Source organism: Rousettus aegyptiacus, unplaced genomic scaffold (assembly GCF_014176215.1).
Source record: "Rousettus aegyptiacus isolate mRouAeg1 unplaced genomic scaffold, mRouAeg1.p scaffold_m13_p_13, whole genome shotgun sequence".
NCBI lineage: Eukaryota > Metazoa > Chordata > Mammalia > Chiroptera > Pteropodidae > Rousettus > Rousettus aegyptiacus.
Window position 1 is genome coordinate 9,784,626 of NW_023416288.1, and position 16,235 is coordinate 9,800,860.

The window sequence follows — 16,235 nt, forward strand, 5'->3', positions numbered from 1 at the left end:
CAAATAAATCATATTTGATATACAAGAGTAGGCCCTCTAGTAATGGTCATTTCATTCAATATCTTTTCATTATAATGTTGATGAGATGCTGCAGAAACTTAACTCTTATTTATATATCAATTAGCCTATGGTAAAATTGTTTTTGTTATGTTGCTTCTCCACAATTCCAAGAGCCTATCAATGTTGTTAAGTGAGGACCCTACTGTGTTCACTATAAGTTTTAATACACAATAAACTAATACATAACGTTTTGAGTTTGATTTGTGTACTATCTAGTACCATTTCACATTCCACCACTGTTATGCAATCACATTTTGGAAAACACTGATTTAAGGGCTTTCTGGTTTTCTTCATTTCTGGGGTACAGTTAGTCAATAAATAGGTGTGAGAGAGGGAGAGGGAGAAGGAGGGAGGGGGCGGGAGGGAGGGAGAGACAGAGGTGGTGACTTATGCATTCTTTTACTCTTTCCTGATAGCTTGCCTAGTTATAGAATTCACCTTATCATCATCTCTAGAAATTTAAAAACAGTGTCCCCTATTTGCTATTTTTTGTGTTGATACTGAGTAATTTAACTGCCTGACTTCTCATCTTTTTATAGACAATATTGCTTTTCACTGTGGAAATCTTTTGAGTTTACTCCTTATCCTTGAAATCTGAAATTTCACTGGGATATATCTATCAGTCATTTCATTAATTTGCTTTGGCCATTAGTGGGCCTGTACAATATGAAGACTTCCATCTTTCCATAGATCAGAAAAATGTTCTTCTACAGCTTGTCTCCATAGTATTGATTCTGAAACTCCTATTAGGACTCTAAGATATAATCTATGTGATTTTTAGTATGTCTCTTAGAGCCCCAGAGCTCCCAGAGTCCAAAGGGAACCCCAGAGCTGTAGATAAGCACCTCCCCAAAATGTCTACAACTCCATGGGCAGGAGTCCAGAAGGATTTCACCATACTGGGGATAAAATGCTCATCCCCAGCCTTTACACTATTTTAAGATGAAGTAAAGATGTGAATCTCAGAAATCTACATTGCACTGGGTACATTACCAACACTCTTCCCCAAAACCTGAGTTTCAGTTAGGACTAAATACACAAATTAGACCTTTAGCACAACTAATAATTCCAGCTCACTGAAGTTCCCTCAGGAAGCCACTTGTGTAATGGTTTCCTCGGCTCTGTTTCTGTTACTTCTTTCTTATTTTCTATTTTCGAGGAATTCTTCAACATGACATATTATGCTACTGGTGGTCTTTTCATGTTCTGGAACTACTATACTTTAAATCTATTAAAAAGTGAAACCTTTGGAGAGGAGGTGAACATATGTGTGCTCAGTCCTTGCTTCTGAGAACCGTTGTGCTAAAGATGTTTGTGCTAAAACAGCAACCTACTAAAAAGAGACTATATCACCCTTCAGCTAAACCACCATCAGGAATGTCTTACTGACTTTCTTTCTACACAGGATCCAGCCTCCTGACATTTGGCATAGCTCTACTCTTTCTCACCAAGTCTTAGATTTTCTCCCACTCGGTTTCTCTTACTAGAAATGAAAAAAGCATCAGGACTATCCACCTGAAGAGGTGACCAGTTAAACAATTTTGCTGACCTGAAGAATTTCAGTCATTTATTGTTTTATTTTTTAATAAGTGCGAAGAGTTTATATGCAAGTCTAGGTATGTTTGTTTTTTGTTTGCTGTTTTTAGCTGCTGAAATATGGTCATATTTTTGTTAAAGAAAGCATTTGGTTTTAGCCAAGAGACTTATTAATACATGGGCCATGATGACCTAAAATAATATGACAAACCAAAAAATCTCACCTAAATCTACTTGTATCAATAACCTTTGGTTCATAATCAAAATTCTGAAAAATGACAAGTCATTTCCTATACTATAAAATTACATACAATCCAAAATTATCAGACATTAGGGGCAAGTCCTTAAATCTCTCCCTAAATCTACTGTGCCCCATGCTATAATCAAAGGAGGTAAATAAATAAACACCACAAAACAATAAAATGTTTTTGTTACTAATTATAAAGCAAATGTTCTGTTTCTATGTCAGAAAACAAGCCCAAAAAGAGACTAGCATTGCTGAGATTTATTCCATTAATGGACTGGCAAGATGAGACACTGCTATAAATTTCTCTTGACATCAAAAGTCTAGGCTTAGAGCCAGTGAATTTTTAAGATTTATTTGCAAAAGCACATATCTTGACAGCTACCAGAGAGGGCAGTTAATTTAAATACCATCCTCTTCACAGAGATATTTGGGTTGTATATGGATGGGGTGTGCATGCTGTCCGGCACAGGTGAGGAAGAACAGGTAAATTTCATTAAGGATATAAACATCCTCCTCCCTAAAGTTCTTGTCTGAGGGTTGATACCTCTCTAGTCCTTCCTCCTCAGACCTGGTAGTCACTTAAGAGCCAGGATATTCAAAAGCAAATATAGTCATAAATATAGTCATAATTCTGATGTGTTGGTAACAAAAAATATCAGAAATTCTCCTAGTCTTTTTAAGGAGTGATGCAAGAGACCAGTAATCTATTTTACCCATAGACTACGAAAGTAATAAATAGAGATTTACTGAATATAAACATCAGACTTGAAAATAATAAATTCATATAAATTAAAGTACTAAAGAAGACACAGCCTCTGTTCTTGTCCTGCATGGAAATACTCTGTTTATTCGATCTGAATATCTGAGGATAATTTGACCCAGAGTGTATGGTGTTCTTTGGAAGATTCAGAGAAGTCCACTCTCTCATGGAGATATGTGTGTGCGTGTGTGTGTGTGTGTGTGTGTGTGTGTGTGTGTGTGTACACACAAATATTCTCATGAATATATATATTCTCATGGATATATAAATTCTCATGGATATATCAGTTTAGAAGTGGTGATCATTCTCAAAATTTCATCTGACTTATCTCTTGAAACAGAAGCTCTCAGCCTCTATCCAGAGTTCAAACTTCCCAACTCTAATATCCTGATAATTCAGGCATTTGAGGAACTGGTACACAAGATTAGGAACGATGCCTTCCTAGAGTTCGGAATTAGAACTTGGATTGCATTTTTCTCCATGGAAAAACAATGAAAGTTAAAATGAAATGTTACACTGTAGGTCAAATGGCTTTTAATTTCAACCTCAGAACCCAACAATTTATGAATTGCATCTATGTAGAAAACAAATTGAGAGTAAACTTAAAAGTCAAATCCATTTAAAATAGGATGTCCATGTTGCATTATATTACAACTGCAAAAGCACTTCATATACTTAAAAATAGTCCTCATATAAATGTTCAGTTAAATCTCCTAACAACCAAATATGTTTGGCAGAGAACATGTTACTATTATTTGTCAAGTGATGTCATTACTACAGAAAATATAAATATCTCGCCCAAGCTCTTCTCATCCATATGGGGATACTTTCCTTTATTAAGCAAGTGAGTCCCGCTACCTGCCCCCACATTCCCAACTCCTTTCACATGTGTTTGAATTCTTATTATTCTTCACAACTCTAGCTCAAATACTTAGGGTTTCATGAAGACAATTGTGATACCCCTGTTGACAGTGACGGGTTTCTTCCTTTTACCTCATAGCACTTTCTTTTTCTTACTACCATGAATAAATGGATTTGGAATCAGATTTGGTTTGAGTTCTGTTGGCTATTTAATATCAGTGTGATCCTAACAGGTAAACTAATCATAGTAACTACTTGCAAATCAGTTTTCTCACTAGTATAATAAGGAAAACAGAATATACAATCCCAGAGAATTATTTGTAAATTTAATTTTGATAAAGCAAATAGGAAAGAACTATGTGAACTGTAAAACTATAAAAAATTACTTTTCATACACATATATAGAGAGAGTTTTTTTTCTTATATACAATTTTTATTTCCTTATTTTCTGGTTAAAGGAATAGTTGCTTCTATCATAGCACTCATTGGTGCCTCATGACTAGGTTATCGATACAAATTTCTAAGATGAATGAAGAACTGAAAGTATGACTATATTAGTCAAGGTAAGTTCCATAAAGCAGAATGCTCATCACTACCTGCTAAACTTGAAAGGCCAAACTCTGACTTCAACTTCTCTCCAGTCTCATTGCCTATTTCTTCTTCCCCAATACTCCAGTCAACCTAGATTTAACACTGATTCCCTAAATATTCTGCATTTTTCTGGCTCTAGGTTTAGAACCAAATCATCACTCCCTTTCACAAACTTCAACTGTTGAAACAGTATCATACCTTATATACCTGCGCAAATATCATTTTTTTTCCATGAAGCTTTCCTTAATCTCACTCAGTGGAAATGGTTACTTCCTACTAAAGTCTATAATATTTGTTAATATCTCTCACAGACATTAACATTTGACCACATATTATACTTCCTTGTGCATGTATTAACTAATCTAGCACATTTTGATCATGTTAAGATCAGCGTATATATTAGTTATCTTCCTATCTCACCAATCATGTAATAAAATGTCTTCCATATAGCAGTTACTTAATATGTGTGGCTTGAATGAATGTCCAACTGCATGTTTCTGCCTTATAAATTGCCATGAAAACATGACATTTTACAAAATGATCATCTACTGTTCTACGTCATTATTACTGCACATTCTATGGACAGAAACATAGTTTTACCAAAATTTAAAAACCTTCAAATACATATACAAACAACATATAATCTGATTCCCTCCATAACTCAATGCAGCATGTTCTTATTAGTTCCAATGCTATCATTAAAGAGAGACTTATTTAAAAAGTTAAGGTATTCAATATGACGTCTGGTTAAAAGAGCAAAACATACTTCAGAAAATAATGAAGTTGACACATTTTTAAATGTATATCATTTTCATCTTTCATCACAAGTATCCAAACTAACATAATAGCTATAAACAATACTCCTGGTTATTATTATAACAAAGGTTTCTTTCATAATGGTTGTACACAATTCTCTTCTTTCAGGGATATTTAAATTACCTATTCCTTCATCACCTGCTTTCAGTTCTTCCCTGGGCTGTTCCAGACATAATGCACAAATAGCCACCAACAGCTGTCTTCCAGGTGGACTAAAAAGTTTCTGTGCCTTCTCACTAGGTTGGAGCTACCAGATTTCTTTTAAAAATGGATTCTTCTAGACTATAAGCTTCTTTATTCTCTATTTATTGTATCTTTACTTTGTTACTTCTTAACTCCAGAGAATTTTTGAGTCTTTCTGCTATTTTGTGATTTTTGTACCCCAACCCTTAAATATCACAAAATCTTTACCTATTAAAATGCGATTTTATTCAGGGCTTTTAGTGATGAGTTAAAATTAACTGACTTGCTGAGGATTATTTTTCTATTCTCAATCAGAATAAACAACCTTGAATCCATTTGTATAACAACTGGCCCCTTTATAATTTGACATGTCAGGAAGGCTTACCCAAAGACTTGGAGATATAAATTGTGGTCCTTTTGAGAAGACACTATCAATGTTGAACCAGCTTTAATGACTTCTTCATTTTATGAACTGACTTATATTGTTATTAATGACTCAACTGATGAGGAAAGCATGTCTTCACAGGGGATATCAAAATCACTGGCAAGTATATTAAATTTTATATTTAAATTGTACTTAGAATTTGAAAACAATTGTCTGTGTTTTTCTCAGCACAAATATGACCCCAGTTAAGAGTATCATAATTTTGGTAGGTAGGAGCAGGAATTTAAAAGTTAAAGTAATATCATTGCGTACTAAATAATAATGTAGATCTTATACATAGAGTGCAATGAGTAAATGCTAAGTATCTTTCAATCGATACATATTTGCTTTATATGCCAAATCTATCAGAAATTATGGTAATATTTTGGGCTTACTGGAGAAAATGGTTTTAGAAATTCTAACTTAAAATTGATAGAGAAGAATAAGAGGAACGAAGGAAGGAAAGAAGGGAAGAACCAGAGAAAAACAATGCCATCCTATCATATCAGCAATAAATTAGGCACCATTTGTGGAAGATGATGATATGGTTTAAAAGCATGGACACAATGAATAAATGCACTCACCTCGGTTAAATGAGGATTGGGATTAAAACCACAGAGGCTACAGACAGTGGTTTGACACCCAGTGCATGTGTTAAAATTGGCCTTTTCTGGAACATGCAACAGAAGTTCAGTGGTTTTGCAAAGAGGACAGATGGTTTTAGGGAGGCCTTGTACTGGAGTCTGTGCTGCAGATGGAAAAGTCGGTGGCTGCAGAGGCTCCTCAGCTCCTGTTTGGCTTACAGGTTTTGTAGATTGCTGAGCTGAGGGTTTTGCTGGGCTAGGCTGTTGAGTTGGGGGCTTTGCTGGGCCAGGCTGTTGAGGAGGGGGTTTTGTTGGGCCAGGCTGTTGAGGAGGGGGTTTTGTTGGGCCAGGTTGTTGAACAGGAGTCTTTCCTGTCCCAGACTGCTGAGTCAGAGACTTCACTGGCACAACCTGCTGTGCTGAAACCTTTGTAGGCCCAGGTGGCTGAGCTGTGGACTGTGCCCCAGGTTGGTGAGCTGGAGGTTTTGGTGTACCCAGCTGCTGGGCAGGTGGCTTTGTTGCCCCTGGAGGCTGAGCTGGAGACTTTGGCCCAGGCTGCTGAGCTGCCGGCTTTGTTGTCCCAGGTGGCTGGGCTGGGGGCTTTGTTGTCAGCTGTTGAGCTGAAGATTTTGCTGTCCCTGGCTGTTGAGCTAGGGCCTTCACTGGCCCTGGTTGCTGAGCTGAGGGCTTTGAAGGTCCAGACTGTGTTGTGGAAAGTTTTTCTGGTCCAGGCTGCTGGGCTGGAGGTTTTCCAGGACTTGCTTGCTGAGTCGGTGGTTTAGATGGGTTTTGCAGTGAGGGTTTGACTGGTTCTCCCCTTACTGTGTCTGACTGTTTAGTCTGAGGCCTGGTTGTATCCCTTTGAAGTGGCAATTTTGTCTGGTCTGTCTGAGGAGCCTGGGTAAGCCCCTGGACTTGCTTTCCTGTCTCTGGAGGTTGTGATTTAACTTTTTCTGATTGCTGAGAAGACATTGATTTAGGAGAGCCATCCTGCTGAGGTGGGGCCCTCACAGGCCCTTGCTGCTTAGGAATAGGCTTGGGTGACTGTTGTGATGGTGGTTTTGTGATTCCTTCAGGTTTTCCTTGTTCCTTCTGAGCTATTTTTTGTTTCTTGGCGGTTTCTTCCTGGGATGCATCAGAGTCCGATATCAAATCAAAAGGATTGAATTTATTTACAACAGAGGAAACAGCACTTAAAGGATTAACCTCTGAGAGGAAGCCAGGCATCATACTAGACTTGTGCTCTTCCTTAAAATCAGTTCTAGACTTTGATTCTTTCAAGCTAATAGTGGAAGGACTCCTTCCAGGCAATTTCTGCTCTGACCTCAAAGTGTCTGTAGTTCTACTTTTACTGAGACCAGGCTGAGCTGGACGCCCGAGGTCTGGCGGTTTTCCTGGTTGCTTTGGAGGGTGACTACTATCCAACTCTTGTTTCCTAGAAAAGTAAAACAAAAAGAAGTAAAAATGATGAAAACTGTTCCAACTCAAAATAATATTAAAAAGCTATAACTTTCTTATATCCTTAAAAGTATGAATGTATAAATATAACTAAAACTCATTTTTGCAGCATCCTATGACTGTAAAACTTTTAATGTCTTTGTTACTTTCTTTATAGGCCCAAGGTAGAGATTTTATAAGAAGGTGAAAAAAAGAAGGAAAAAAAAATATTTGCTACTATAAATAATAAAAATATTAAAATATCAAATTAGAAAGTCTTCATAATAAAAATAATTTACATGTACACTTAACAGAATTTAACAATACTTAAACCCTAATTAAATAGGCTAACTCAATAAGTCAATGCAATGCTATGTTCTAGTACATTCATATTCACAAGGTGTATTGTTTTTGGTCAAAAGTTATGGTCAAAGAATGGTAGTCTCCCAAATAGTAGCAGCACTAAGAAGTAAAAATATTCATTTTTAAATGTGAGATTTGCTGTATCTGTTTCTTTTTGTCTGTTTTATTACTTGATTACAAGAATTTACATTAGCTACATAAAGCACACAATGTGACATCAGTGGAGCTTCTAGCAAGGAGGATACAGGATGCCTTTCTAGGAACTCTGAGAAAGCTGAGCATCTATTTAATTTTATCCTATTATGTCTAAAAAGGTAACATCCATCAAATAGTATCCTCATTAAAACTTTGTAGAATGAGAATTCCTAGTCTGATTAGACATTTTTGAGAAATAGTTCCATTTAATTATTTTTTCCAAAATTCTTAATCTCAGTTCTCTTTTGTGAAGTAATAATAGATGCTTAAGGCATTTTGAAATGTATCCTAGTACACAAATTGTATCAAGCTAGTTGTGATCGCACTTGTTAAAAGTGTTGTTACTTTCTTTAGATGAAAAAAATATATAATGATCTTTCGCTTAATGTGTTCTATATTTACCAATGCCATTGTTAGATTATTAGTATTATTTATTGACATTGATTTTAAAATATAACAAGTAATGAATTTGCAAGATTTCTTTTAATTTGTAGACGAATATACAAAATGGATTTTTAAAAACAGTTTTGGAAACAAAATTTAAATGACTATGTTAAATAATTAAAATAGTTGTTTCTTATGTATACATGTAGCTAAAAATTAAGTACATTTTTAATGATAAATTTGCAACTAGTAACAACATGTGGCATTAGAATTATAGAAAATTGTAAGTATTTTGTTTGATATATGTAGCTTTTTAATTTTGGAAAGGTTTATTTCTTTTTAATTAAAAGAAAAAAGGAGAAAAAAGAATGATTAAATAACATTTAAAATATGAGATGATCACAAAAAAAGTTTCCAGGTTTTGCTTTGTCAAAATGCTAATGGACAAGACTAAATTTTAAATCTCAGATCATTAAGTAGTTAATATGAATTAAGTTTTTGAAATTCCCCTAATGACACAAAAATTTGAGTATGGATCAAGATGTAAGGCATGGTAGAAACATAGAAGTATTACTTCTAACTGGAAAAGGATCAAAAAGAAAATAACCATAAATGCATACACAATGTAATTTTCTAATAAGATAAATAAACAGAATTCTTAGTTCTGGAAGTTTCCCCCAGGGGAAAAAAAATTTCAAAAACTTTAGATATTGCCATGTCTCTAAAGCCTTTACTTAAACAAGGAACTCTAATTAATTCCAACAATTCTAAGATAGCATTTAAAATGTACTGCTACATATTCCTATTTGGAGAAAATAATTGTGAATGTTTCTTTACAGGTCTCCTTATGTGTTCCCTTCCATATGAAGGCAAAAGAACTATAGTAAACCTAAAATAGATTATTTTCAAAAGTTCACTGTTTAGATCTTTACATTATTCTAGAAATGTTCTATATTAAATTAATAAAATCAACCACATGCTTAGGGATGTCATTGTAGAAGTAACTATCCTATAAGTAATTATTTAGGCATTTTATTGAACTGGCTCCCTTGCACAAAGTCCTAGAAATCTATATTTAAACAGAGTACCAAAAAAAAAAAAAAAAAAAAACAAAAACCTATTCTCAGTTTAACTATTCTCTTTTGAAAATGCTATTAAACTTAATTGTTTTTGTGATGTTATTTAACTTAATCCAACATATGTACAAAACAGAAATAAACTTTGTGAATACTATTTGTGATAACAATAAAAACCAAAATTTAAAGCAAGCTATATCAGAAATTATAATTGCTTAGAAGTTCTAGAAATATGTTGTATCGTATAACAGAATCCCCCAGTGAGAAAATACCTATATAGCTATAAAGATTGCTCTACAATTTAAACTTAGTTTTAGTTGCTATAATTATGAAAATAAATGGAAAACATGGAGATCTGGGAGCAAAAGTAGAAAGACATTAAGAGAAAATATAGGCTTAATACCAAACAAAAATATAAAGATGTCTTAGCAAACTGGGATCTTTTGGTGAATTTTTGTTTGGTATGACAGTTGTTCTGTTAAAAGGAAAATGACTAAAATGCAATCTGTGTCTTGTATACTAGACTGTGAACTCCTAGACAAAGAATGTTTCACTCATCTTTGCTTCACAAGAACCAAACCTGGTAACTCATAGATGAGCATTAATGTTTGATGAATAAACATGTCAGGTTTTGTTTTATGCTTCTTGAATTATTTCACTTCAAATTTCTACTTGCTTTATAACTTCTAAATGGAAATGTTCCATATTCATTTTAGAACCTGGACTTGACCTGCTGCTCTAGGAAGAAAAACAGTTGTGGAGATATCGAGCCAGGAGGGGAGGCCCCAAAAAATGCTAAAGAAAATAACTGATTCAGTCATAATTCTTATAAAATATTCTACTTATCAGAGTGTTTTTAGTAAAACTCTTTTCATATAACACATCTATAGTTGTAAATAAAATGAATAGAAGAAGTAATAACATTGCATTTTCCTGGGTCTACAGTAATAAATCAAAAATCGAAGAGCATTTCATTTGTAACCTGTAACTTCTAGCTTGTAACTACTGATGTTTTATACAACCTCCTTTTTCATTTTACTATTGTCATCCCTAGATTAAAATTTTTCTTTCATAGATTAGTAGAAAAAAAAATGGTTCAGCTACAAATGAGGTTAGCACGTATTCAAGTGTAAGAATGTAAAAGCAGTTGGAATGATAAAATATTTTGTTAAAAGGAACACGACAGGCAATGACATTTGACAGTGCTGAGTCACACAAAATTTTACTTTAGGAATATCATCAATGTTAGGAATTTATTTTTATACTGTAGATGATGCTAGAACTTAAAAGAGACTAAGTGATTAATTGAAAGTTATAAAATTAGTCACAAAATTATGGTGTCCTGACTCCTGGGGGGTGGATGCAGGACTATCACTACATTGTACTGACTTCTCCATATGGAAAAGAACATAAACATCAATTAATTCATAAAAATAAATAATTCAATATGTAACCTGCCTGTAGCCATCATTGCCAGTGCTAGTCACTGCTGATATCAATATTACTCTTTATATTTATAGGGTTTCTTTGTATTGAAATTCAAACAAAAATATCCCTCTCAGTTTTTAATTGAGCCTCATAATGACTTTACAATATAAGTAAGACAAATATTGCTTGCCTTATAGACAAGGTAATTGAGGTACATATGGCTGAGAGGCATATATAATTTACCAGGAGTCAGTTAAAGTTAATAGAATAAGAATCTAGGTACCTGGGCTCTCAATTTTTATTTCTTTAAAAAAAAAATAAATAAATCTAACCCTACCATGTCTAACTCACAGCACTTAATCTCTTAAAACTTCAAATTATTTGAATATACTTTTGATATACACTTCAATCAATGTGTATCTAAATATCTAAATGATAAACCAAGTGTTTCTTTGGTTTTGCATATGGGGATTAATAACGTTCCACAAATTATCAGCCTCTTATAGAAATCTTTCAGTAAAATGCAAGCAGGTTACAAAAATCAGAAATGTATTACTTATATATTTGGATGAAGCTTTCACCAATAACTATTTAAACCAGAGAGTACCTATTAGTAAGAATTCTACCACAATAAAATTATTGAACTCTTCATAAAACATAGTTTCAGAGACTGAAATGAAATTTTCAGCCACCCTCCAAAAGAAGAAAAGTTAGGAATTTAGAAATCAAAGTTCACACTTTTCTTGGTATTTGTAACCAGTATGTTAAACCTGTTGCTTGTGCTTCTTATGAAATATTGTAGAAGAGCTGGCGCATATTTCTAAAAGGCTAATAAAAGTACTGTACCCCAATATTATTCTATGAAAATTTAGTATATGAACATTCAATATATTTTCCAAGTCACATTTTCATCAGTAGAAAAAAAAGAGTACATACCATAAGCTGTACTACTTAAGATAATGGTTAAGGCTTTTAACCAAAGAAATACCCCAATATATTATCAGTTTAAAAAAGAAAAATATATTCAATACAAAGGAGTTGGTTTAACTAGTAGTGGTGGTTTCGTTTCAAGGAAATAGGCTTTTTAGCTGATAGATTTTAGGCATTTAGGATTTTATGTGAAAAATTCTGTCACTATCCATAAAACATTTTACATTTCTCCTACATTAAATTTAATATTGTAATTGACAAAATTATATGCATATACTTATCTGATAGGTCCTAAGGAAAAAATATTTTAATTTTATTTAATATATAGGTATAAGAATCTACACCTATATATCCAGATCTTTTACATTTCCAATACTGCAAAATTGTAGGTTCCCCTTCAGTTATTATAAAACAGAAATGGTTTCAGGACCACGGATAGAGAACTATTCTCTATGGGAGGGTGCAAAGTTAAGGGGTTTATTTACAGTAATAAAGGCAGGGCCAGCACAATGATTACACCCTCTTATTACTCTAATGAGAAACAACTAATTTATTAGGATGAAGGAAAATGGAGAGCTAGAGAAGAAAATGAATACGTTCATATTACAAATTGGCTCTTAATTGCCTATGCAATTGTCGTTTATTTGCTTTGTCTTTAAAAGTATGTACTGGAAACTAATTTTAAGATAACACAAATTCACATGTTCTTCCATAAACTGTAAGACACTTTTGTATATAAAAGAGCAGTGGCTTAAAAAAATCGCACATGCTAATTCAGAAATACATGTACAGCACCTGCTCTGCTGTAACCAAATCATCTATTTAATGCCACAACATATTTTAGGGCCCCACATTGAATGTAAAAGGTGTATTCATTCTATACCTTCTACCTTAAAAGCTCCCGTTCTCCTCTGGGGGTGGGGTAGAAAGGAAGGACAAATCACTTTCAGGGTTATTAATGATATTGTTATTAAAGTATTTAGATATAATTTACAGAGAAAAAGACTCCAAATGACCGAGGAAGTTTAAACAGAGACAGGTAAAAACACCTTGCTCTATCCATTTCCCAATACGTCTGTTTTGTATTAATGGAAGACTTCCAGATTAGTAAAGCACTGGAGGGCGTCTCTCCACGCCATTCTAGAGGGAAAAGGTACCAAAAGGCTAAAAATCACAACCTAAAATCACAGTTCCAAGAATGCAACCCTTGACTATCCCATCAGAAACTCAACAACATTTTTATTCTGCCATCGGAAGGCTTATGATCTCTTTATCGCCACCCCATTAGGGAGGATAAAATGAACGGAGACAACATATATGTACTGCCGAGTTGGCACATACAGGATGGCACATATGTGCACGAGAAGCTGTACATATATGCCCGGACATATACATCATGCTGTGCGTGCCTGTGCATGGAAGGCGGCTCCGCAGCGGCAGGGGGGACGCTTCCCTTGGGCAGCCCCTGCGCCCTTGACATGACAGCGGCGATCTGTCTCCTCTCTTCTTCGCTCAGCTGGCTCAGATCCGCCTCCATGCCCGCCGGGATCACCGAGTGCAAGGGGCTCCCCGCCCCGCCAGCCCCTCCTCCGGCGGCCGCTGCCGCTGCTGCCGCCAGCCCTTCAGGGAGCCCTTCTCCTTCCAAGCTCGCCTCATTGCCCATGGCTCAGGGAGGCTCCGGGCCGCCGCGCTTCCCCCTAGCGCTGCGTCCCCGTCTGGAAGCCGGCGGCCCGAGGAGCAGCGCGAGCCGGGGTCTGCCGCGGGGCGCGCAGGCGGCGGAGTCCCTGGGCTCCCGACCGGGCACCGCTGCCCCGAACGCCAGATGGGGATTAATCCAGCTCGCAGGTGACGCCCGCGGCCGGTGCCTCCTCCATGTTGGACAACGCCAGCGGACCTTTACAGAAGACAACTCGCCGAGGCCGCCTCAGCTCCCGGAGCCGGGGAGAAGCAGATCTGAGCCGTGCCAGCCAGCGCCGCCAGCCCCTCCCACGGTGCCCCGCCTCTTCGCAGTGCGCATGCCCCCCTCGGAACAGGTGATGCTCACGCCCCCGCCTATTCGCTCTGCGTCGCTCCGTATCCTTCCTCACTCTCAGCTCCAATTTAAAGGAGCCCAGTGAGAGCACAGATTAAAAACCTGGACGAAACTACCCTGGTTTCTTGCAGGCATATTTCAGGAAGCCTCAACCTGACTTTTAGCGGACTACCTTCAAGGTGGGCGTAAAGGGACTGGAGGGGAAGTGTTCGTTCCCACCTTTGGTTCATGGGATTTGAAGTTTCAGGTTTTTTGTTTTTTGTTTTTTGGAAGGTCGAAAAGATCATAGGAACAGGTTCAGGTAACTGGAGATGAACAGGAAAAACTTGATACCTTTGGGACCAATTTCCCAAAAGGAGCAAAAATGGGTCTTTTATATTCAGATATTTCTCAGAACAATTAGATTAAAACTTTAAATACAATATCACTAAGCAGATAAGGTTTCTGAATGCATATAACTGTTGTACCCTAAAGGGACTACATGAAAGTAAAGAATTGTGGGAAATTGTTGATAGGATATTGTCGTAAGGTATAGAGAATAGAAATTAAAATGTTATAGTAGTGTAAGATTTTGAGAACTTGAGTTAATTCCATTGTTGTACAAATGTAGGCAGAAGAAACCAAAAAAGTGAATTAATCTGTATGAGTCGCACAGCTTGTTAGCAGCAGAGATATAACTAATTAACCACTCTTTCCAACCGACCCACTCTCCACCCACCCCCAACACACACACTACTGTTTTGCTTCTACATTTCTTAGAAGGGAATGCTTCAATTCAGTACTAGATCTGCCGTCCCAATTTTGCTACCTACCTTTCCTAACAGAGTGGACTGAAGGTCTCAGTTGTTGAGGTTAAAGAAAATCAAAAGCTAACAACTGGAACAAGTAAACAAATTAGTAAGTTGCTCAGAAAGTAAGTTTTCAAGTTTTTGCTGTAATCATCATAATAGTTTAGGACTGTGCATTCCACTTGTATCAAAATTAAAAAGTGGCACAGTTATAACAATGTGTGATTACATGGCTACTCGATAGCTAGACATCAGATGTATCATTACTGGTTGAGTTCCTAAAAAAATGCATAAACTTTGATTCTCTCATAACAAACATCTGACTTTCAAAGTCAAAACTGCAAAGAGTCATTCATCTAAATAAAGAGGGCTCTCACTTCATACAAACAAATCAAGCTGAGGCAAACTGACATTCTGATGGCTACAATTAGAGAAAAATATGTTGTGATCATACCTCCTAGAAATGAGTTTGCTTCAAAAAAGTAGGTAATTAGGTACAAATTCCAAATCATAATGCCTTCACTGACCACACGAGTAACAATTTCCATGACCCAGACTGCCCTGTGAATCAGTAACATCGTAGATGAAGGTAAGGTACACTGGCTATCGTCTCAAAATATTCTCATCTTTATAAGATGAAGGTAGACTGGCTATCGTCTCATAATATTCTCAATTTTTGTGAGAATAAAATATATTTGATATATTCACACCCACAAACTACAAGCTAAAAAATAAGATAACTACCCTTTCAAACTCTAGCATCAGAGTAATGATTAAAGTGAGAAAATGTATTAACTCCATATTCTCTCCCATTGTAGGTGAAAAGCAGCCTGTGAAGTAAAAATAAAGAAATAAGAAGTGATAATCAATATGCAAAGTAATGTTGCTAGGCTAAACAAAAAGTAATCATTTGTAAGATGAGAATATGTGAGAATTAGGGCAATAATTTAGCAATACCTATCAGGAGCCTTAATGAGAATTGTGCAAAAATGTGCCTTTACTGCTCCTTCCCTCCTTTCTCCAAGGAGAAAACATCACTAGAAAACAGGAAAATTGGGATATATGGTGAGAAGAATAAATGGACTGTAAAAACAAAACATGATTGTAATATTTGGGAAACATTTTGATATTTTTTAATGATTTTGCCTTTGGTATCCTTATAACTGTGAATTTTGAATTACATTTCTTATTTTAAATTCTCCATTTTGGCTTAAAGTTATGTGCGCTTGGGAGAGATTTCTGATCTAAACAGAAACACTGCACTCCTTATGTGTGGATTCTCAGACATCTAGGGGTACAAGAATGTTAAATGCTATAGATAACTTTATCGAGTTCTTCCTCGTTTACCCAGAAAAGTGTCATAATTCATTTCATCCTACAAATTAATGGTGCTATATTTAAAATCTTTGTCATATCTTTACTCTGATAATCACTTATTTGAATTTAGATTTAAATTAACAAGCTGATATTTCAGCTCCAATTCTCTCAAGTAATGAAAGGATCGATTTCTGAAAATTTATACTGTTACATGCCATTAAGT

The 16,235-nt window shown here is 35.7% G+C and overlaps 1 protein-coding gene across 4 annotated transcripts in view; it reads right to left on the reverse strand.

Moving 5' to 3' along the window:
• PCLO (piccolo presynaptic cytomatrix protein) overlaps window positions 1–13,839 on the reverse strand; it is a 353,044-nt gene extending 339,205 nt beyond the window's left edge. For all 4 annotated transcript variants that reach the window (XM_016162724.2, XM_036230302.1, XM_036230303.1 and 1 more), the window contains exons 1-2: window positions 13,285–13,839; window positions 6,063–7,497 (exon numbers count right to left, since the gene is read on the reverse strand). In XM_016162724.2, coding sequence (XP_016018210.2) covers window positions 6,063–7,497; window positions 13,285–13,538 — 1,689 coding nt within the window. In that variant the 5' untranslated portion in view covers window positions 13,539–13,839. The remainder of the gene's footprint in view (window positions 1–6,062; window positions 7,498–13,284) is intronic.
• Between the last annotated feature and the right edge of the window lie 2,396 nt (window positions 13,840–16,235).